The sequence below is a fragment of the Aristolochia californica genome, unplaced genomic scaffold (genome assembly GCF_029961685.1).
Source record: "Aristolochia californica isolate CCGP_79_NKW_82.1479 unplaced genomic scaffold, dmAriCali1.0.hap1 SCAF_16, whole genome shotgun sequence".
NCBI lineage: Eukaryota > Viridiplantae > Streptophyta > Magnoliopsida > Piperales > Aristolochiaceae > Aristolochia > Aristolochia californica.
Window position 1 is genome coordinate 903,060 of NW_027181837.1, and position 23,719 is coordinate 926,778.

The following is a 23,719-nucleotide window of genomic DNA, read 5'->3' on the forward strand; positions in this document are numbered from 1 at the left end:
AAGTCCCCCCCTGACAACATCCTCTCCTGGTCGCGTGTTATCGGTCTAAAATACAGCTCTCGTCGTCACTATTGATGTCTCCTAGTCATGGGGTGCCAATTGAAACAGCAGCCCGTGACGCAGTCTTCAGAGGGCCATCCTCTCTGTAGTTCAGAATCGCCAGTCATTGAGGTTCCTCGATTGGCGGGTGATCGCCATGCCGGAGATCAGTGGAAGTGTTGTCGTCGGGAGACGAGCGGGTTGTGACAGAAGTGATGGCTGCCATTGACGCCGGAGCCAGCTTCGTCCCATTCCCAGACGCAGGCACCAAGATACAAACAAGAGACTAAATGAGATTGAACTAGATCGACAACAACTACATACATGCATGCAACTCCACAAGTTAACACACTCTAGGTAGACTGCAAAACTCTTGTGCAAAGATAATCACAGGGACCTAACAGAACTCAACACAACCAAGCTAGTTTCAATGATACCGAAAGGATCCAGGTCTATGAAGTATTGAGATAAGAACAAAACTCTAATTGTTTCCTAACTCGCCATAGCCCATGTACTGGTAGAAATGAAAGCAAAAGAGAAAGTTCATGATCATCAACTCAGGTTATGTGTACTACTGCTACAGCAACAAATAACATGTGCATAGAGAAGGCACATCACAGAGTGGTACTGTGGGTAGTAGCTCTCCAAGATTTCCTTTGATATTATGTGAAATTTCGCAAGAGCAAAGTGTAAAAGAAATATGGGTTTAGAGAACTCTCTCCTATTTATGACTTAAACAATATCAAAATTCATTCACGTCTCTGCAGCATATAAATCCTATGAATCGACTTTCAACAGAAAAATACAATCCTAAAAATAAAGAAAACCTATTTCAACTCCCCCTCTTTTCCTTCTTTATTTTCTCCATCCAAAAACTATTGTCGCTCCAAATCATGTGAATTTTAGCTTGGCAGTTTCTGAGTTAGAGAGACAATAACAGAAGAGAAAAGGAGATATATGAAAATTGTGGAAGAGAAAAGAACATGTGTCTTCCATCACCCTAGTTTCCATTATTCACAGAACAAAAGACATCAAACTTAGTAAGCACAATCCTCCTTGGAAAACCCATAACCCAATAATCCTAAAAATTATAAGTAAAAACAAACTAAGAGTTGCTATGCACACATGTGTGCTGCAGCATACTAAAATAAGAAACCTTACTAGAAAAAGGAAACTTGACTTAAGCAAACGACTTGAATTCCTACACCCCTTTCTGCATATTGCCGGTCTTCAGAATCCTCAAGCAATAGTGTTTATGGGAATCTAAAAACTACTCTGATACCATGTTGCACTTTAGAATCCCATAGGAGCGAAAATCAGAGATGACAAGAGACAAGAAAATAGAACAGCAAAGAAAGAGACGAGAAAGAAGAAGTGTTGCAGACTTGAGATTTTTATCTCTCTGGCCTTTCAATCACTAATTTATAAATTTGTTTACACAAAATAGTCCCTCAGTCCAAATCCTGATAAGAGACAAAGTGATACTTTCAATCTACATCTACTTTCATACAGTGGAACACTAATTCTGATACGACCATTCATTCTTGAATGCTTGTAAATAGCGTAACTTTCTAAGGAAGCCAGAGTTGTGTGCAACCAAAGTTGGCTGGATTTGATTCTAGCCAACTTTCCTCTTCTCAAAGAATTGATAGAATGCATGCTGAATTAATGTTAGCCACTTCTATGATGGCCTCACAAACAGATATCAAGATTTAGGTGCCTGCAGCTTACAGAATCTTCCTAACAAAACATATTTCACATATATCGATGCTTCCACAAGTGCAACATCAAGTAAAAGTAGCCTAAACCAGCAATAATAGTATAATCCTTCATAAATCCACTAAGTTGAAGGATGATAGATGTCTGACAAAAATCCAAACTTAGTTGATCATGTCAAGCCTAATATGAACTATTGGATATAAAATTCTACCTGGATAAGTTGCAGCACACTCTTCGATGCAGAGAAATGTAGATATCCACCCAACATCTCAATCCCCTCCCTGGACTTGCTAGGTGCAAAGTTACCGCCAAAAAGAAGCAATGCATAGTCAGATATATTGGTGGAGTGGGTAATGTATATATTGGTGGTCTTAACCTTCTCACTGTATATAATGTAAGGTAGTGGAAACTTGCGGACCCCAGCATTAACTGAAGATGGATGGATATCAACTTTTCCAACATCTTTACTGTACAAATGTGTCCTCTTCCTTCTTTCCTTACATTGGACGACATTTGGATAAAGTCCAGCACATAGGACTGCACATACCATTTCCAGATCATCACTGTAATGGTTGTAGACCTGCAAAAATAGAATATAAGATTTGCACTATTTGTGGACCCACCAGACAAAGTTAACAAGGAGAAATCGAAGAACATGACTGTAGCATGATTTAGAGTCCCTCAAAAACCGTAACAGAGGGATAGAGGCCCTTTAATTCAATGAGTCCTTTTACAGAAGTAGAATGATGATCTTGCCCTCAAGTTCTGTTTACTTTCACTTTTATTTTGGTTCGTATGTTGCTTAAGAAAAATGAAACCTGACAACAGTTAGCACCTGTGGCAACTACGTTGTCTACTTAAAATGTACAACTTGCCTCTGGGCTTCTTGCTTTCTCCAAGAAGCCAATGTCAGACAGAAGCTCACGGAACTGGTTCCTCATGTTGTCCATCATCTGCAATGTCATAGGAGATAAGAAGTATTGCCAACAGAAAGCACGTTCCTTCCCACTGCGTTTCCATCCATCAAATGCTTTGAGGAGTGCTATATGATCACTGCATTAAACTCAGTAAGCTCTTAACAAGACTATAAATGAAGTCTATGAGAAAAAAACAGGAAAAGTCAGAAAGAAGAAGAACATGGAAGCCGTCTACTTGGTCTTTAGATTACCCATACACCTCCTTAAGTAGAATAACCATTATTAACAGTTTCAGTGCAAAAGGAGTTTAATAACGGTCATAGACGAAGAGAATAAATAGGACCGTAGAGCTAACTTACTATGAATTTCTAAATATAAGACTACTAATGCACTGATTACAACTAGACCTTGACTCAAAGCAATGTAAGAATAAGAAACTTCACAGAAACATAATACTATCTGATTTTTTTTTCAAATCAACTAAGAATTTAGTACGACAACACCATCAATAAAACAGACTTTGTAGTGAACGAGAACTTTTAGACATTGCTATTCTTCTGTCTCTAACAGCGACAAAGTATACACAACTCTACAAGAATTACAAAGGGCTCCAGTCAAACTTTAAAGGTTACCAAGTGCATGCAGTAAATGAGCAGTCATACAGTACTTCGTCCACAGACCTGTGAGAATCCCCAGCAAAGGATCTCTTTGCAGCATCAGCTTCCTCTTTCCTGCTTATTGGCAGAACAAATGGATCCCTATGTGCAAGAGCAGCAGCAATTGTCAATGCAGGATCAAGGCACTGGAAAATACATCCCATGAGAAGCATCTTTCCAATATTTGGATCCAAAGGAAGAGTGCAGAGGTGACGACCTGCTCAAATTGAGTAACCAAAATATAAGAACTGGTTTTAGTCCACAAATGGAATGGGAAGATAAATAGGACCTATAATGCAATTTAGACATGTTATCACAGACCAAGAGGAGTAAGCTCCTCGATTTCATCAAGGGCTCCAATTGTTTTCAGCAGTTCGATCGCATTCTGAACAGATTGGGGATCTGGTGGTTGAAGAGCCTTTGCTAGGAATGGAGATATCTTTCCAAGTTGTAGACTTTTTATATGAAGGCATAGCTCTTGTAAAGGGGTCCGAAGAATTTCAGGTAACTGGTACTGCGGCATTGCATCATAGATAAGCTTCGGGTAAAGCCTGTAGCAAACACCAGGCTGCACACGCCCTGCACGCCCTCTCCTCTAAAACCACAAACCAAGCAATTTAGGCAACTTCTAGAAAACAATATCTGATGTGCAATGCCTAATCTTGCAGTGTTTTAGCATATAAGCACCTGATGAGCTGAAGCCTTTGATATCCAAGAAGGTAACAAACAAGCCAACTTGTTCAAAGCATCATAACTAGTCTCCTTTGCCTTCCCACAGTCTACCACGTGCACCACATCATCAATGGTGATACTGCTCTCTGCAATATTTGTTGCCACCACTATTTTCCTGCATTTGTTATCCAGCACATTGACAAAAAGTGAAATAAGTAAGAGACTTTATACAGGTTGACAAATAGGACTTTTGAAAAGATAAGAGTTTGGTTCAAAGTGGCATTTCTAGATTCAAAGTGGTTTACCACCGACTTCTAATTTCCTTCTAATTACATTTTTTTTAATGGAGTCCCTTCTTATTAATGGGGAAATAAAAGGTTATTTCTATGGTTCCAGATGCATTAGACAGGGATGTCCTCTCTCTCCCATGCTCTTTAATTTTATAGGAGAAACACTTGGTTCTTGTCAAGAGTCATTAGAAGAAAGGGCATTTGTTGTATGTCCTCTCTCTCCCATGCTCTTTAATTTTATAGGAGAAACACTTGGTTCTTGCACTTGGCCGGTTCTCAAAATCTACATCTTCTAATCTCCTCATTGGATATTTTGAGAAAACTTGATTGTGGACACCAACTCTCATAAAAAATTCAGCACCTCTTGGAACACTTCATTGCAAGCTCTTCCAAATACCTTCTTTCTCTGTATTCCTCCTTCTACTTCTCCCTCTCAAGTTGGAGATCCATGAGAGCCAACTTGCCAATAACACATGAGAGAAAAAAAAATCACTTCTAGCCTGACAAAAAATCCCAAACTCCAAGAAAAAAGTGGACAGAAGGTCATGCTGATTTCTTAACTCGCTATAGCCTCTTGCAGTGACAGAAACCAAGATAAGGAAGAAGGTCATGCTCATTGACTCTGGTTAGACATACCCCTAAGCAACAAACATGTGCACATACTTCAATTCTTTAGAAAAGACTGCCATGAGAAAAGGCTGTGGGCATTGCTCCAAAGTGATTAAATACAAAACTAATCAAGTACTGCTAGAGGTTTCACTACCTACATTGAATTGAAACTTGGATGTTGCACTTCTGACAAATCCTTAGTCATTCACCCAACCACTGGATAAAGAGAGTACAAAGATTGACCAAAAAGAAACAAAACATAACAGCATACCAGTAATCACCAAACGACAAGACAAACTAGGACAAAGTTAAGCAAAGAAGATCTCAGAAAGTAAACAGAGAATTCTCGTTACAATAAGAAACAAGTTCACATGGACATGGAGACTTAAAGAAGATATGCCAATATGAAGTGATTAAGTCTTGACTAAAAACTCTGGTTACAAGGGAAATTTGCTAATAAAACTAAGATTCTAGAAAAAAAGTAATTCAGCTCATGTCAATGCATGGAGAACCAATAGGAGAGAAAATAGGAAAAGAGGCATTTTCACCAGACTTGACTTTTTTTGCTTCAGATATAAATATCTCCCAAAATATAGCTCAAAATCATAAATGATTTGTTCAAGAAACTAGATTCAAAGAGCTTTAATTTGATATACAGTCTGATATACAAACCTTTGTGCTTGAATCTTTTATGACCGTTCTTGATTTGCTTCATTCAATAGCCTGACCCTCACGGAGAGATCAGATTGACCTTCTTCTTCTTGTTCCTCTTCTTCATAACACTAATAAAAGACAATAATATCCCTGCTTCCTTTTACACCCTTAGAAAGAATTTTCTATAAGAAAATACTTTCCTAGCTCAAACGAGCAGATTACAAAGGGCGGAAGCCTTCTCAAACAATGAGAGACTGCTGGGAAGTTCCGAATTTTGCCAATTTATCAGCCAAAGAGTAAGCTGATCTAGGAATGAGATTCCAATTACAATGAATAGATGACACAATGTCAGCAATACAATTAGTGATGGGCCAGTGGTACCAAAGGGGAAGCTATCTTTTGAACACCAACTGATGACAGTCTTTGAGTCTCCTTCAATAATCAACTTGCCATGAAGATGTTCCTTGAAGATTCAGAGACCGAATAGAAGAACACTCACTTCAGCAGTATTTGAATCAGCAATGCCTACTGGCCCAACATAAGAAAGAATAGGGTCTCCATTGCTACCTCTGAAAACACTACTTGCTCCCGCTGGCCCAGGACAGCTAATAGCACTACCATCAAAATTGAGTTTGATGCAGTCGCAAAGGAGAGGATCCTAGATGGCCATAACCAGAGTCCTTCAAGGGCTTGTCATATGAGCGATCAAACTCCAGTTTTCCAGAAGGAAAACACCTGATAGAGCGGCAAACTCCTTCCTAGTATGTAACCAGCTCGAGATAAGGTCCACAGCATGTGAAGCCATATTGTCCGGGGTGATAGCTTTGGAGTTGAATCTCCGGTTATTTTGCTCGAGCAATAGGCACCATGGGACATACGCAAGACAGGCCAAGAGAATTAACTAACCCAACCGAGGAAGGCGGATCCCCATAACCATCTCATAGGTGCCGAAGAGGTCTTGTTGGAGCCCTATTTGGAGCCCAATCTTCTGAAAAATCTCAATCCAGACTTGCCAAGAAAATCTACAATGTAAGAGAACATGCTGAACTATCTCATCGCACACAATACAAAGGGGACAAGAACGATCAGGGGCGGTGAAGCCTCTTCTATGAAGGTTGTCAGATGTGAGGATCAGTTCCCAGATGCCTGACCACACGAAAAATTTGATTTTACTTGTTGTTGAGAGCTTCCATGCCAGGTTTGCTTTGTGCTCATGCATACTGTAGTCTTGCTTTCTGATATGAGAGTAGGCGGAAGCAGCAGTGAATCGGCCATTAATGTTGGGCTTCCAAGTCAGTTTACCAACTGCATGCTCCCATATAATAGTGCTGCTAAGTCTGGAGAGGAGAGAGCAAAAAGCCGAAGTTTCCTCATCATTTTGTCCTCGACGGAATGGGAGACTCCACGAATGATCCCTCCAAGAATCAGCCACTGAGCAAGAGAGCACCAAACAGCGATAACCATTTTAAATAAAAAAACACGGTTAAGTTGTCTTGTGATTTGGGTCCCCAATCCACCCATACATTTAGGTCAACAAACCTCACCTAATTGACTAAAGATATTGCTGATGGTCATGATTTCCACTCCACAAAAAATTTCTTTCAATTGCCTCAATTCTAGTAGCAAGATTGCTGGATAGATAGTAATTCATCAGTCCAACTAAAGTTAACTTTAGGATAGTTATGTATCCACCAAAAGAAAGGAACTTATCAACCCATCCAGATAGTCGTAGATGTAACTTGTTTCAAGCACAGGTCCTATAAGTTTTTAACAATTCTACCTGTGAATAATGGCAAACCAAGATTAGCTGTTGGGAGGGAGGAAACTTACAATAAAGAGCTTCTGCAATTTGCAATGTATGGGATTCATCCAAACTAAGACCCATAAAAAAAAAAATTACTTTAATTCACACGTTGGCCAGAGAAAATTTCAAATACAGCAAGTGAAACTTTAACATTAAGTGCCATAACCAAAGTTCTTCACAAAAACATTCAGTATCACAGACAAACTGTAGTAAAGGGTATGATCCCATAATTTTTTATAATCCTCAGCTGACACAATCACTATTTTTGCGTTATTCATCATTGTAGAAAGGCTACCACCTTCTCATGCAGTTTGGTTAGCCCACACTTAACTTCCCAAATTTATCCCAACATTGGTAAGAATAATGATTGTTGAGCCTTGTACACAATGACAAGGTCCTCACAACCTCTACCCCTACCTCCACTTGTCTATTGACCATGATCATGACCACAACCACTACCCCCTTGATCTTAGATGGAATTGAACAACTACTTAAGGCAGACATATTGCTATTGTTACTCGTAGTAACACTCAGGGGAACCATCGCATGCTTAGCCCTTCTGACTCGAGCAAACGCATCAGCTAACAGATTCATCTTTTATGGCTAGCATTGAAGATTGAAATACCTTCAAATTCAGAACATAGTACATGTAAATGAGCTAAATTTACATCCCCTCTGTTTCCTCAATTCTTCAACTTTTTTGTTGAAGGGATGATAAATACTTATCTCCTGAAGTATACTCTATATTGCAACCTAGAATTCAGTAACATTTTTGTCACCCCTCAACAAGGAAATGATTTATTTATACATGAAAAATGATGTGCATGATAAACTTGACTCAAATATCTTAAGCACTATCACGTAACAAAACTTGACTTGCTTGTGCTTCCACCCTCAGGAAGCTTTCTTCTTATTGAATCCTTTCTTCTATTGTCATAAGAACAAAGAATCAATGTGGAGCTCCGTACTATTCAACAACCACTAAATGACCTTGAAATTATCAGCCTTTAACTCTTTGGTCTTAGGATCAGGTGGGTCCTTGATAGCTTAGTTTTTTTCACACGAATTCAAAGAAAAAAAGATGCAAAGTGATTTCACCAACATCAGATAGTTTGTTCCATTGAGCATAACAGTGGTAAAGCTGAGACACCATATCATCCTTATCCACATATTTAGTGGTCATAACCTCAGAGATCACGACATCTCCACTTTCAGTCATCTCACTCATTGCAGAATTTTAGCAAACACGTGCATGGCAGATTACAAAGACCTAAATTGTTATCTCTCTTTTTTAATGGTGATAATTAAGTTATCTTTAACAATATTTTTAAATTAAGTCATCCTTAATATAAGAAGAGGCATTTTCTTATACTTACTATGAAGAGGTAAAAAATTACAGTCATCCCACTCTTTAATCAGGAAATTGGTAATGGGGTAATCAGGTAGTCGGGTAACCAGATATAAAATCATCTTTAACCATATCATAGTCCATTTAATAATAATATGTGATAAAACGGGTAAATTCCTACTTGAATAAAGGTTTTTGTTCTGGATCCTTTTTAAATAGACAGATAGAATAGTAGAATAGGTAACTGGATAAAATTGTCACCTTCACCCTTGAGATGGAGGGTTGTTATATCATGGTTTTCTTCAGGGAAGACGACTCCACAATGTTCGTTGCCTTTTTATGATTTTTTTCTTTTAAAACTGATGAGCTTTATTAAGCAAAGAAGCACAAAACAATCAGGAAAGCATTCTTGTTACAATAAGAGATTGCATGGAAACTCTGTTTTTAGTAAGAGAGTCAGCCACAAAATTGATTTAATCTCAAAATATGAGTCCAAATACAAGCCAATAGAGATGAAATATCCTTAATATCACAGAATGTAGTCCAATGCCGCAATGGGGGCTCAGAGGAAGATGAAGAACACCAACTAATGACCATGCTGGAGTTGCCTTCAATGACAAGGGGGTTAGAAAAATGATCATGAAAGATGATAAGGCCGTGGAGGAGGGCCATGAGCTTGGTGGAAGTGGAGTCAAATATACCTGTTAAGTTGGTTCCAAGGCACATCCCAAAATGACTAGCCAATTTAGGAAACCTCTTTCCCAACTAATAAACTCAAGATCTTTGTACTCACTAATCCATGTGGGACTATTCCTTAACACTCCCCCTCACGTGTATGCCCTCTTTTGTGGCTCTACAAGTGGATAATTTTAGGTGTAAGCCCTCTTTTGTGGCTCTGAAAGTGGATAATTTTAGGTGTAGGCCCTCTTTTGTGGCTCTACAAGTGGATAGTTTAGGTGTAGGCCCTCTTTTGTGGCTCTACAAGTGGATTATTTAGGTGTAGGCCCACATATAAGTACCTGCTCTGATACCATGTGAAATTGGGTCAGTTGGAATATACGAGCGACGCTCCGCCGCCACGTTCCAGCTACCTAATCTACCCGGACTTAAACCTGTCATGTCTCCGACACCGGCCACCCCAGCCGTTGTGGCTCCGAACTTCACCCGGACGAAGCTCCCAACGCGGAGACCGAACAAGTAGGCTTTGCTTGTGACGACCGCTCCTCCCTCCCTTGCCTACGCCGTCGTTCCGTTCACCATGGTGCCAGTCGCCACCGGCTGCTGTTGCAATTACGGTAATTCCTCTGTTGGCTTCTGCGTTATCTCCGCCAGTCTCCAAAGGCTTACATAACCAGCATGTCAAGATCAATGGCAGACATTGACGCATCCGTCTTCTGGCGCACTACACCACTCATATATTCTAGCTGACCCAATTTCACAATACCCATAAGACCAGAGTAGGAAATCAATGTGGCACCATCGAATGTACGAATGACACCACCAAATCCAGTTGGACCAAGATTGCCCACAACACTGCCATCAAAATTAAGTTTCAACATTCCAGAAGGTGAGGTTCCCATTTCTGCATTGTAGAGCCATGGGAAGGGACAGATATTTGGGCAAGCGCTTGCCAACAACAGCGAAGGAGGAGACCACCAAAGCATCGATATTCCTGTTACAAGTGGATCCAAGTGGATATCTGACTAGTGATGTGACTAGAAACATTGTTAGCAAAAGAGAATTTGCAACAAAATTGATAATTATTTCATTCATTCAAGAGGCCGAGAGGAGAACCTTGCCCATCCTAGAAATGGATAAACCAAGCAACAAGTGGCAGGTGGCATGAAGATCATGGGGAAGTCATACTTGGAGAACAATCAAGTTGAGGAGCTGAGTCCACACTCTCGAAGCAAAAGGACAGTGGAGAAGGACGTGGTAGACGCTCCAAGTAGCACCATTACAGAAGGAGCAATGGATGGAAGGGCCAAGGTTGCTTCTTCTCCGGAGATTGTTTGCGGTCAGAATTTTATTATGAAGAGCACTCCAGATAAAAAATCTGACCTAGGGGGAGCAAATAGGCACCAAACAATAGCTGTCAAGTGTGCCACATGAATGTCCGACCGACCCAAAAGGTGAAGATAGGCAAAAGCTATTGAGAAAGTGCTGCTATCAGCAGCCTCCATATCAATCTCTCCTTAATATGATCTCTGATTTTGACGTTGTTAAGGTCAGCAAGGAGAGCACAAACGTCTTGGGTTTCCGAATTATTCAAACGACAATGGGACGAAGGCTCTAGGAGTGACTTGGTCCCAACAATCAGCCATCGAGATGGAAGGGTGACGGCTGAGGCCAAATAAGGCTGGGTAGGAATCATTGAGTGGCATGAGGGCATTCCACCAGTTGTTCCAGAAGTCATTGCGCTGCTCATCGCCAAAAACGAGGCTAACAACAGACTTGAAGATGGGGAGGACAGGATGCAAGTAGCGCCAAAGAGGGGATAACTTGTACCAAGATCCACTGGAGGTCCACCACGCGAAATTGCTCAACTTGGCGACGACCATGTTTCTCCAAATAGCTAAAGCTAAAGTGTTGAATATCCATAGCCATGTGAGGAGGGTGGTGTTCATGTCCTTGATGAACCTGATTCCTAGTCCACCCAAGTTCTTCAGCTTGCAAATGTTCTTTCAGCTCATAAGAAGGTACTTGAATCCACCATCAGCCCCATGCCAAAGGAAACTCTTTTTGATGCTCTTGATGTAGTGGCAAATAGAGGCAGTGCAAGGGAGGAAAGATAGGAAATGGATTGGGAGACCAAAAATTCAAGAGTTCAAAAGAACAAGTCATCCAACTTTAGAGAGAAGTCAACCGTGCCAAGTGCCTAAGCGACAATCGTTACTCTCAATCATGAGGAACCAAAGTCCTTTGTGTGGTCAGCAGTCAAAGAGGGGGAACCCCAAGTAGGTGATGGGGAGAGTGACACTGGAGCAGCCAAGTTAGCTTGCCAAAGACTGAAGCTCATCCGAGTCAATGTGAAAGCCCCTGATAGTACTTGTGCCACAATTTATTTTCTACCTAGAGGTCACTTCAAATAGGCCAAGGAAGGCCTTCATGTGCCTGACCTAATCCAAGGACCCGTCATTGGACCATATCGTTTGTCAGCATATTGGAGTAGAAGAATATCAAAGTCCTCTTGATCAGCCACTGGAGAGAGCCAACCAACATCCTTCACCAAGTAGACCATGGAAGAAAGATGCTCAGCTATGAGATTGAAGAGGAGAGGGAGAGAGGGTCCCCTTGACGGATACCGCAAATGACTTTGAAGTATTCACAAATTGTGTTGTTGATGAGAATTGAGGAAGAGGCCGAACAGATACAACTTTTAAACAGAAATGCCAATGCTACCCAAATTCCATACGCTTAAGAATATTATCCAGGAGTTGCCAATTAATATGATCGAAAAGCCTTCACAAGGTCAAGCTTAAGAATGATTTTTACGATCTCTTGAAAGGATCGATGAGCTCATACGCCGCCATTATCGTTTCAAGGATGTTGCACCCTTTGATGAAAGTGCATTGTGCTTTATGTATGATCCTCAAGAAGGATGCCTTGAAGCTGTGGGTAAGAACTTTGGCAATGATCTTGTAAAGGTTAGAGATGAGACTGATGGGTTTGAAATCCCTCGGGTGCTCCACAATGGTTTTCTTGGGAATGAGAGCAATGAAAAGAAGCTCACATCACTCAGTAGGTTATTCCTTTATGAAAGAAACTGTGGAGCATGCTAAGGATGTCAGTTTTAATAATTGGCCAACACCTCAGGTAGAATTCACCAACGAAGCGGTTCGGACCCAAAACACGGTCAGATGACAAGCCGAGAAGAGAAGTGAAGCGAGGGGAAATTCTAAAGAATTTTCTATGCTGAATTATGGGCTAGATAAGATGTTCCTCTGTATATAGATTTGCAAAAAAACTAATGAAAGCATTAGTAATGGAGGTCCTATCTGAAGTTACCTCATTGTCAATATGTAGATAGGTAATTCAGTTAGTTTTCCACCTAGCAGAGGCAATGGCATGAAAGAATTCGATGTTGTCATCGCCCTTGGCCAGCCATCTAAACCAGGCCCATTGTTTCTATTGGGTGTGCTCCAGATTTAAAATAGATTTGGAATTTGTTGAGGAGACAGGTGCGGTGAGAGAATTCGATGAAGGAGATCCCTCTTTGTTCTTCAATTTTGTTAAGGGATTGGCAGAATGGTGGGTGGAAGACCAACACTTGAGATTGCCTTTTAGCCCCTTGACTTTTTTAGGGAAGCGCCATCCAATAGCATTGAAGACGTTGAAGCTAGGCAACCACTCAAAGATAAGCTTGTCAAATTCTCCATCCAAGAGCCAAGAGTTCACAAAACGAAAAGGTTTGGCACCCCATCATCCAACCTTGGTGTCAAGCTGAATTGGCGAGTGGTTCGATCTGGCTCGGCTGAGGATTTTGCAAGCAACACATCCATAGAGAGGCAATCAGTCCTCAGTAGCAAAGAAACTGTCAAGCTTAGAAAGGACAGGAGGGGGCTGCCCATTGAAACAAGTGAAGGCTTTACCAAACGTGTTGATTTCATTCAATTCATAGCTACCAATGAAATCAGTAAAGCCCATCATCAAAGAGGAAATGTGGTCAGCACACCGAGATTTCTCATTGTAGTAGCAAATGGCGTTGAAATTGCTAGAATAGCTAGGGGAGGACCCACAGTTGGGTGATAAGAGTGAGTTCCTTCCAGAAAGAAGATCGCTCCCGATAGCAGTCCAATTTAATGTGGAATAATCCACAAGTCGTGGGCTGTCTGGTCATACATGGTCTATGTCTTGGATTTCTTGAAGGATGACAATGGTAGAATTACTAACCGCAAGAAGACTACGAACGATGGGTCTTTTCCTTATTGAGCCACTCCATGCACGTTCCAAGAAGTTACAATCATTTCTTCGTAGTCTTAGGTTGCGTCACTTGTTCATCTGAGTTGCCAGATAACTTCCCTTTGTGGACAACGCCCATGATTTCCGCCTTGGCATCATATTTTTGTTTCTCTGGTTGAAGCTCAGCAACAAGTTGTTGTGATCGCTCACCAGGCGGAGGAATAGGACATGGCCTAAATCAACATCCAGAGGAAACTGGCTAACATTGCTGGATTCCCCATATAGGATTCGTAGTTGAGCTCCTTTGCCTTTTCTGCTATAAGTTGCCCAAAGGGTAGGGTGGGCGGGGGTGGGGGAAGGAGTGGTATTCCGTGTAAGCATTCTCAGCAGTTGTTTGAGCTGAGGTTTGGTTAGCAAAGGGTGTGGCAGGGTATGGAGATGAGGGTTTAGTTGGTCAATTGATTTGGGGGTTAGTGCCTCAAGACATGGCAATTGCTCAAGGTTGAGGGAATTTGGACGGCAGGTCTGTATGGTAGTGAGGTCAGGAGTGCAGGTGGGCTAGGAGTAGGTTTGTATGGCATTGTGGTCAAGAGGGTAGGAGGGCTGGGAGCAGGCTGGGGTGTGGGGACTCGAATTTAAATTTGAATGTGGGAGGGAAGCAGGTGAGTTACCAAACGAGTTGGAGCCCTCAGCACGGTGTTGGCTCGTTGGTGACATGGCAGTAAGCAAATTAGGATGGCAATGATCCTGGTGGTCAGGTGCCACAGCTGGGCAGCATGTGAGGCAAAGATCGTCAAAGGTGACGTTAACCCAGAATAGGAAATCGCCCACAACAATTTGGGTCATCCAATGGGAAGAGAATTTGGGATGATCAACACCCTCGAAAAATAGAGATTGATCATATGGACAGTAGAGTCATCCCCCTTGATAAGCTTGCCGAAGGTGTTAGCAATCTCAGTGATTGTTGGGCCATGCCAGAGTTTAGATGGCAAACCCTAGATGCAAATCCACTGACCGAACGAGGGATTTGAGGAGGTTGGGGTTCATTTTCTGATGCTTTGTGTGGTGGGTCGGAGCTTAGCGTGAGATCTGCTACTACCATCATATTGGCTGTGGAGGAGAATCGGAGGATTCAATCAAGGTGCCCCAGGTAAGAAACTCTAGGAGGCGTCTGGAGCTGCAATTGGTAGGAGAACCAAATAGATGGAGTCCGCATCATTTAACATGTTTGTGGTAGTAATGATCAAGGAGGTTGCAAGACATTTATAGCCATTAGTGAGGGAGTGGAAGGGTAAGGAGATAGTGAGATGGTTGGTAGGTGATTTGTCGGGCTTGAGGTTCTGGTTTTGATGGTAGTTGGGCAAGTTGGTAGATGGGCAAGGAGACAGAGAGATAGAAAACTCAGTTGCCAGTCCACAACTCCCTTGTGCTACATCTTGAGTGTCAATCCAAGGTGGCTAGTTCGAATTATTTGATGAAGAAGGCACAAGCAATATCAAGATGGAGATAAAAGACCTCTTTTCACTATTGCAGATGGTGATTTTGGGTTGCCTAGCCAAATCTTTCCATGGTTTTTTTTAAACTAAAAGAGGTGCTGGCCTGGCAGAAGGAGAGAGGGTTGTGGTGGCCCTCTGAGGAATCCTTATATTGATGTCTCCTAGCTGCTTTACTTTTGACAATTTGTCAGCCATTCTCCTCCAAAGAAGCACCAGCTTGTTTGTCTACGGATTCAGGAGGAACGTTTCCACCATTCGTTGTCCTTGCCAAGTCATAGTCAACAACACCATTGGGACCATGTTTGTTTCCAGGATCAGCATCATGTAATCTCCCATGGTCGCATTCTCCTGAGTGTCCTCTTCTTTTCCCTCTATCTCTTCCAATCGCTCACACATTCTTCCTTTCAAACTCTCTTCCTCTAGTTGACCGCTTGCTCCCTCTCTTCCTAGATATAGTAGCTGCCTTTTTATGATGAGATTCGTGATGTGTGGTCCCCTTCAAATTAGATGGTATCATAATCATTGTCATCGTATGGTGGACTCATGGATGCATTTGCTGTCCATTTGCATTCAATCATGATTGGAGATTTATTTCCACTTTGGATTGATTGAAAGATCTTCCCTTTTTTATTTTATGGTTTGTCACGGCTGTTTTCGTGGTTTGTACCTTTGGCCATGGTTTTTTGTGAATTTTGATGTATTTTTGTACATTCTTCCCTCTTTCAATGAAATTCTCACACTTTTTTTGTACAAATATAAAGCAGGAAGAACCACTTCCACCACAAGATTACATACATAAACAAAAGGATAAAATTAGTAACAATTAAAAAGCAAAAAAAGCAACTACAAGATCAGGAAGAACCACTCCATGTCTTGCTAACGAATTAGCGCCAACGAATTTGCATAATGCGACTGAAGAACCCACTGAAGAAATCTCATTATGGATATGAAGAAATCTCCAAGAAATTTTCACACTTTTCAAAATAAAAACTAACTACACACTTTTTTTTATTTTTTTATAAAGATGTATTGCATTAAAAGGCGAAAACTTACAAAGGAAGAGGGCGCAGATCCCTAAGAACAAGATGTTGGAGGGATGCTCCCTGCTTGGCAAGCATCTAACTAACTACATGCTATTAATGAAGCATTCAAAGAAAATCATAATGGAGTTCACACAACAATCCAAATTATCTTCAAATTCTTGGACAAAGAGAATTACCTCAAGCTACGTGGTGGTCGATCAAATATTTCACGCTGATTAGCTGTGGACATTGATCCATGAAGAGGAAGAATTAGGCACTTGTTAGAGTCACCAAGAAGTTTATTCCCTTTGATCTTTTCAAGAAGTTTAGATATTTCATCCCAGCCTGTGAGAAATACAAGGATTGCTCCTTCCCCTCCGTACTGACAAATATACTCAATGGTTGCTTCTATCTAAAGATAGAGAGACGTTAGTTTTCCATGTTTGAAAGATGAGACACATATAGAGCAGCAATAAAAAGCAAAAAGGGACAAAAGTAAAATAATTAATCGAAACATAAAAATTTTACAGAACGCATGATCTTTAATGTATAGCAAACTCCCTGTTCAACTCCTAGGCAACAAGACCAGTTGACTCCATAGTGAATAGCTTACACATATAAAATGCATTACAGGTTGCAAAGATGAACCATATAGCTAATATTGGTGCTTTAAAATGTGGAATGAAGTCCATTTCAAAAAAATAAAATAAATAACAAAACAAATTCAGAAGAGAGGGCTGCTTCTATTAAGAAAGAATTGGCAGAGCACAAAAAAATGAAGAAGAAATGCAGAAGTCAGGTGAGGATTGTCAGCAGAAGTGCTTTATGCAGTTCAAATTTCTCCTTTTCAGCATCTTCTAGGTGATATCTCTAGTATATGTCCACAATATGGATGGTGGCTAGAAACTTAGAAGATTTTGACATCGCAAGATCTGCTAAAGAAAACTGGTCCAAATTTCCAGAGAAATAGTGTGAAAGTTAGGTCCAAGGTCCAAACCAAAATAAGGAAGTTGGAAAGGCTCTTTCCCAGCTATAAACCCAAAATCTTTCTATTCACTAATCCCCGAGAGAGTATTCTTTGACAGATTGGCTCACCTTCCCCTTCTCTAATTATGAGAGAAAATCTACTTATTGAGCTCATTTCCACAGGTCACCAGAATCAACAACAGAGAAAACATTAGTTTGTCTCCCCAAAAGATTGATAGAAATGGGATGCATTCTACTTCCACAAATATAGGTCACACTTAACAAATTCAAAACAAACAATACATTTTTTCCAGAAAATTTCTTACAACCGGCAGTGCACCTCTTGCTACTTCCAGCATGTACCAAGTTCACCACGTCCACAATTGCTTTCACGTGGTCCTGATCTACTCTTATATTTACTTGTTATTGAGATATAGTGAGGTGAAAGGGTAGAAGTGTAATCTTTTCACTATCTTCTGCCTCATTTTCCATCAAGAGGTATATTTGCCCTGACACTTAAGCTTAGTTGTTATAAGCTGAAGAGTAAGGGAAACTATTGTCATTGTGAATCATTAACTGTACCTAAGTGGTAGGGGGGTTGTACATACCCTAATTCGTGATTATCGATTAAAGCATGCAGCCTCTTTTTACTGGTTTTTCAATCTCTCTTCTCCAATTGTGCCTAGCATCTGAGCATTGAAGGATCAAATCAGGTATGAATTTCTTATTCTTTTCCTTCTCTTTCTCCTTAATCCTTCTATATCACCTTCTCCTTGACCTGCAACACCACCAAGTCCGGATCAAATCAGGTATGGATTTCTTATTCTTTTCCTTCTCTTTCTCCTTAATCCTTCTATATCACCTTCTCCTTGACCTGCAACACCACCAAGTCCGGTTTCTTGTCCGCAGCAACTTCTAGGTTGCGTTTTTGTGTGTTGTTTCCTTGGGGTAAAAGCTTTAAGTGATTGCATACCTATGAGAAAGTAGTATATGATATTTGCCTGCCTACAGTCTCTATGATCATTGAGTGCCTTTAAGAGGGATTTTCAGCCTTAACCAGCCGTCTCTTTTTAACATGGGCCTGCATGCGTCAGCCCTTCTGCTGGCTGATGTGTTCAATTCTCATGTCATATAGCAATTATGTTATGTATTGCATGTATCATCGTGCAATCTGAAGTGTGAATACTAGATTTGTGCCTGCACAAGTGTTAAAACAGTTTCCTTAGATTGAGACAGTTCCTGATTGGTGGAGTTAAGAGACAAAGTGTGTATCATTGTCAACAACATGAACTATAGCTAATTCAAATGATATGAACCTGCCAAGGTTGATGAAAAGGATTGTCATATAACTCAGATTACTTCAATCCAGTTGAATCATAAGAATTATGTCGTATGGGCGTAGGCAGTTCAAATCTTTCTCGGTTTGAAAAGGAAATTAAAGTTTGTGGCCAAGGATCCTCCTAAAACTTCGATAGAAGAATGGGAGACCGACAACTACATAGTTAAGGCATGATTGTTTAATAACATGGAAGGGCAATTTTTTTTATTTTTTGAAATAGGTAGGACAAATTGCTAATTACGTAGTTTTCAACAAGATTGCTAGGGGAGTATGATATAACCAAAAAGCATTTCTTGAAGGATGCTGACATTCTAGGATTTATGATTTGTATATCAAGGACTTCACTGTGTAGCAGGGAGAGAAGTCATTGACTAGGTTTATTGGTGATTTATATAGTGTATGGCTGGAGCTCTGGTTGTGCCATCCGTTGGTGCTAGATGAGAAGATTTTGGAAAAGCAAAAGAAGCACTTCGTGTTGTGAGTCTATTGAGAGCAATTAAACCAGAATATGATTCAGTTAGATCACAAATATTGGTAAAGTACTACCTCACAATCTTTTGAATAGACTTGTGCCAGCTTATTGAGGCCTGAACCTGTTCTGGTTCCTGTTTCTGAAGTGCCAACAAAGGCAGATAATTCTTCTGCTCTAAATTCCAAACTAGAATGGTAGAGGTTGTGAAGGTAATCAGATAGGAAGAGGCTATAGGCAAGAAGGAGGAAGAAGTAGAGGTCAAAAGTTCCACTCATGTATTCACTGTGGCTGAACTAATCTTATGTCAAAAAAATGTTGGAACAAGTTCAGTACACCAGACTGGGCTAATCAAGTCCTGCAGGAATTTATCCAGACACTCTGGGCTGTAGTTGATTGCACCCACCTCTGCTAATGGAACACTTGCACACAAAAGTACAATATCTTGCTCTCTGATTGAGTCTTCTCCCCTTTCTTGGATTATTGAGTCAAGTGCGTCTGCAAGACAGGTAAGTCCACTCTTTTTACCACTTTTAAAACTAATTCTTCCTTGGGCAGTGTTATTAACACATATGGAGTTTGATATTAATAGGAGTCTTAAGAGTAGAAGTTAAATGTAACTAGCACATGTAATCTGAGTTGTAGTTGGATGAAATCTCTTGTAATTCTGATTATAAAGTAATGCATGCTGGAGACCATTGATAACTTATCTCCTGTTTCCCACCGTTCTCTCTCACATTCATTCTCTATCTTTTGCCCTTTACTCTTCTCAATCCACAATGAGGCTCTAGAATCCATCATGGTATCAAAGCAATGAAGTCTAGAGCCTTAGCCATTATTGGTTAAGGAAAAAGAAACTCAGTTCTTCAGGAATGGAAGGTGACATATGTTGCATAAGAAGTTTCACCACTGCACAATGGCCAGATAAGTACCCATCACCTTATTCTTTTCTTGTCAAGGATAGTGAAAGTTAGTCTTCCTAGGTATTCGACCCTTTGTTTTGTCAAAAATAGGTTCTAAAAGATTGGGGAAGTAACAATGTCCACAAGTTTTCGACATCATATCCACAATAAAAGGCGGTTTCTGTTGATATTCTGTAAAATGAGGGGTCTGAACCAAAGATCCTTGATCAAGGCGAGGTCCGGGTTTCTCATCATTTTCTCTATCCTTTGCATTGTATGTTCCTAAGTTTCCTACTATTTTGTTGTTTGTCAGCCAATTAAATCATTATTCTAATTGTTCTACAAGCTTTTTCCCCCCTCATGTGTATTTTTTAGGATCTTCAGATGAGCAAAACATTTGATGAAGGACATGAAAGGAACGAGCTATATCACCTGAAATGTAGAGGAGCCAACAGATTAAAGGCCTTGCAGATAGATCCAAACATATACAAACTCCATCAACTATTTCCATCTTTAGACTCAGATGTGTCACTAGAGTATGAAGCCTGTGACTTAGGAAAGCATCGCAGAAGTGTGTTTCCAGGTAGTTTCAATAAAAGGAGTCTGAAACTTTTTGCAGTGGTTCATTCTGATACTAGGGTCCAATTTAAGTTAAAAAGTTTGTTAGGTAACTAGTATTTTGTTATGTTTGTTGATGACAACAGTAAGGAGACTAGGCTATTTGTTAAAGAAGAGTTAAAGAAGAGATCTGAAGTTTTGAATGTATTCAAACAATTTCAAGCTGAAATAAAAGAGCAGTTTCTTTCTTCTATTTATGTTCTTCAAACTGACAACCAAAATAATATATGAGTATGTCCTCTCAATCATTTTGCATTGATAATGGAATTATTCATCAGATCTCATATGCTTATACTCCTCAATAAATGGAGTAGCCGAGAGGAACAATCAGCATTTGTTAGATGTAAGCCTCCAAGAATTTTTGGGGGAAGGATGTCCTAACCGCATTTTATTTGATCAACAGGGTTCCCTTCAATGTGTTACAAGGAAAATCTCCTCTCACAATATTATGTGCTTCACTATCTTTAGATGTGAATGCTTGGTCCATGTGTCTCAGTCTGATCTAGAGGCTCTCCCCACAAGCAGTCAAGAGTGTGTTTCTTAGATAATCCAAGTTTCAAAATGGATACAAATTTTATGATCCAGATGTTACATTTTTTGAGTAACAATCATTTTTTTTTCTGGACAGAGTGATTCTCATGGTTGTCTCATGCTTATTTCTTTATCCCTTGTCACTGAGCCTGAACCATGTGCCAAACCAGAAGCACCTAGCAAACTGCAACAAATGTACAAGAGAAGAGACAAAACAGTGCCACCAGCAACTCAACCAGTGGTTGACAGCGATGAAGACTGCCCTCCTGCCTTTGATGTGCCTCCATCATTCCCTGACTCTTCTAAAGATCCACCTCGGATTCTCTCTTCTAGTTCAGATATTCGCGTTCCACATAAAGTACCAGGACTTGTACAAAACACCCTAGCTCTAATTTAGATATTCCTGTTGCACATAAAAAAGTACCAGAACTTGTACAAAACACCCTTGTTACTGAGCCTGTGCCAAACCAGAAACACCTAGCAAACCACAACAAGCGCACAAGAGAGGGGACAAAACAGTGCCACCAGCAACTCAATCAGTGTCCACAGTGATGAAGACTGACCTCCTGCCTTTGATGTGCCTCCATCATTCCCAACTCTTCTAAAGAACCACCTCAGGTTCCCTCTTCTAATTTAGATATTCCCATTGCACATCAAAAAGTGACAGGACTTGTACAAAACACCCTAGCTCTAACTGTTTCATTTGATTATGTATCTTCTGATTTTCTTCACTTTGTATCTTTACTATCCCCTACTTTTGGTCCTAAAACTAATGATGAAACTGAGGGTGATAGTGCATGGGTGCGTGCAATTCAAGAAGAAATGCAGGTACTACAGTCCCAAAGATGGGAATTGTGTTAAGCTCCACCTCGGTTGACTCCTGTGGGATAGGTAGGCAGTCAACAGGATATGAGATAGTGAACAGCTTTCTAAATTGGCTGCAAAAAGAAAGGCACCTTGATACAAGGATAGGACAAAGTCAACAGCTTTTTCAAATTGGCCGAAAAGAGAGGCACCTTGGTGCTCAGATATCATGTGTCCATCACAACTTCTGTTGAAAAAGACAATGCCAATGTGCCTATAGAATAAGCAGCACAACTAAAGTATCATCAAACTCCAGAAGAGAAAGGTAAGACCCTATGGAATAAGGGTGTAGTCACAAATTGACAGATGTGATAAAGAGAAGGGGCAGGACAGGGCCAAGCCTAAGAAAGCCAAAAATAATTGAACCAGAATTTAGTTGGTCATCTTTAGAGTTGTATGGTTTAATATTTTTGTTTGTATCAGGACTTTAATTTTAGTCAGTCGATTGGACCTACCTAGTAGACCTTAAGATTTTTGCTTATGTTTAAGTTGTTGCTTGGACCCTAAGTTATTCGGCAAGCAAGTAACTAAGCTTGATAAATACATGAATTGGGGTCTAGAAAAAGATATCTTTTGAATAAATAATTTTCCAGATCAATTTTATATTTTGTTTCTAGAACTTTGTGTGTGAAGCCCTAACCCTAGCTTAGGGTTTTCAGCCCTCAATCACAAGGCACTAAGATGTAAAATGTGCAAACCAAGTGAAAGTTTCAGTTATCCCATGTGGATCACCACAAAAAGTAACTTGCAAAAATATAAAAAGAAAAATCACAGCCCAGCACAAAGCCACTATGTCCTTCTCTCTGTTTAAACATCATCAATGAAATTATTAAAAATACATAGGAAAACTAGTGGAAAATAGAGTATATATACACGCATTTTATTTGCTTACTAGTCCATAATCAAATTGGAATGGATTCCACGCTTCCAGTGATCGTCTTGCTGATGCACTGTAACTCTTGTAATAGGACTCAATATCAACATCCTGCAGAAACTTTCACATGGAGGAGTTACTTTGACATCTGAAACAGAACTTAAAAAGAGATGGCAAACCATAGATCATAAAGAATTAATACCATCCTTCAGAACACAAAAGAAACACAATAAAGACAAATGCAATTTGCATAACTCGATATCATGGTACCACAGGCCAGTCAACCAATGGCCATGTGTGAGAGTTTCTTAAAGTAGTGGTATTTGGCTAACAAGTGTGCTAGGTATTTTAGTTGTGCATTTATAGGGGAAAAAAACTGATCAAGCTCTTGCAACGACAAGAGGTGCATAGGAGGTTCAAACAACCTTAAAAATGCTAATAACGCCTCTGCACTTCATTAGAAGTCCATTAAGTAAAGAACAAGGGTGTAAAACTAGAGAACTTACAGAGATGGTGCATTGAAGAAAAAGAAAAAAAAAAGAAGGAAAAAGGAGGAGAGTTGTTGACCTCTCACACAATTTTGAACCTCTACACTACAAATTAACTGAAATAATATCAGATTAAAGAGGACCTTTCACACTAAACATAAAGGGAAAATATATCCTACTTTAACACCTCATGCCTTGTAGTACAAAGTCACTTACACAAACCCTAAAAAAAAAAAAATCATTGGACCTTGTAAACTAAAAACTTCTTAGCAAGGCCCAGTAGCCACTGGTGGGGGAGGGTTCTAATGTGAAGTTTAGGAATCAAGTCTCCCCAATGGAAAAGAGTAGCGTGTGTGTAAACATCAGTTAAAAAGAAAATTTTTCCTCAGCCCTCCCCAAGCTGGAGGATAAGTATCATCTACGTACAGCATAGAACATGTTGGTGGGTAAAATATTCCACATTTACAGTAGTAATTGTGCTCCATTTGGAGCTAGTTATATGAGACTGCAAGAAGTTGTAGCCACAGATTTAGGCTTAAA

The 23,719-nt window shown here is 40.2% G+C and overlaps 1 protein-coding gene across 1 annotated transcript in view; it reads right to left on the reverse strand.

Moving 5' to 3' along the window:
* LOC137952981 (DExH-box ATP-dependent RNA helicase DExH1) overlaps positions 1-23,719 on the reverse strand; it is a 71,821-nt gene that overhangs the window by 6,765 nt on the left and 41,337 nt on the right. The window contains exons 9-15 of the mRNA XM_068800136.1: positions 22,710-22,802; positions 16,326-16,540; positions 4,019-4,178; positions 3,653-3,926; positions 3,356-3,548; positions 2,634-2,811; positions 1,970-2,338 (exon numbers count right to left, since the gene is read on the reverse strand). Coding sequence (XP_068656237.1) covers positions 1,970-2,338; positions 2,634-2,811; positions 3,356-3,548; positions 3,653-3,926; positions 4,019-4,178; positions 16,326-16,540; positions 22,710-22,802 — 1,482 coding nt within the window. The remainder of the gene's footprint in view (positions 1-1,969; positions 2,339-2,633; positions 2,812-3,355; positions 3,549-3,652; positions 3,927-4,018; positions 4,179-16,325; positions 16,541-22,709; positions 22,803-23,719) is intronic.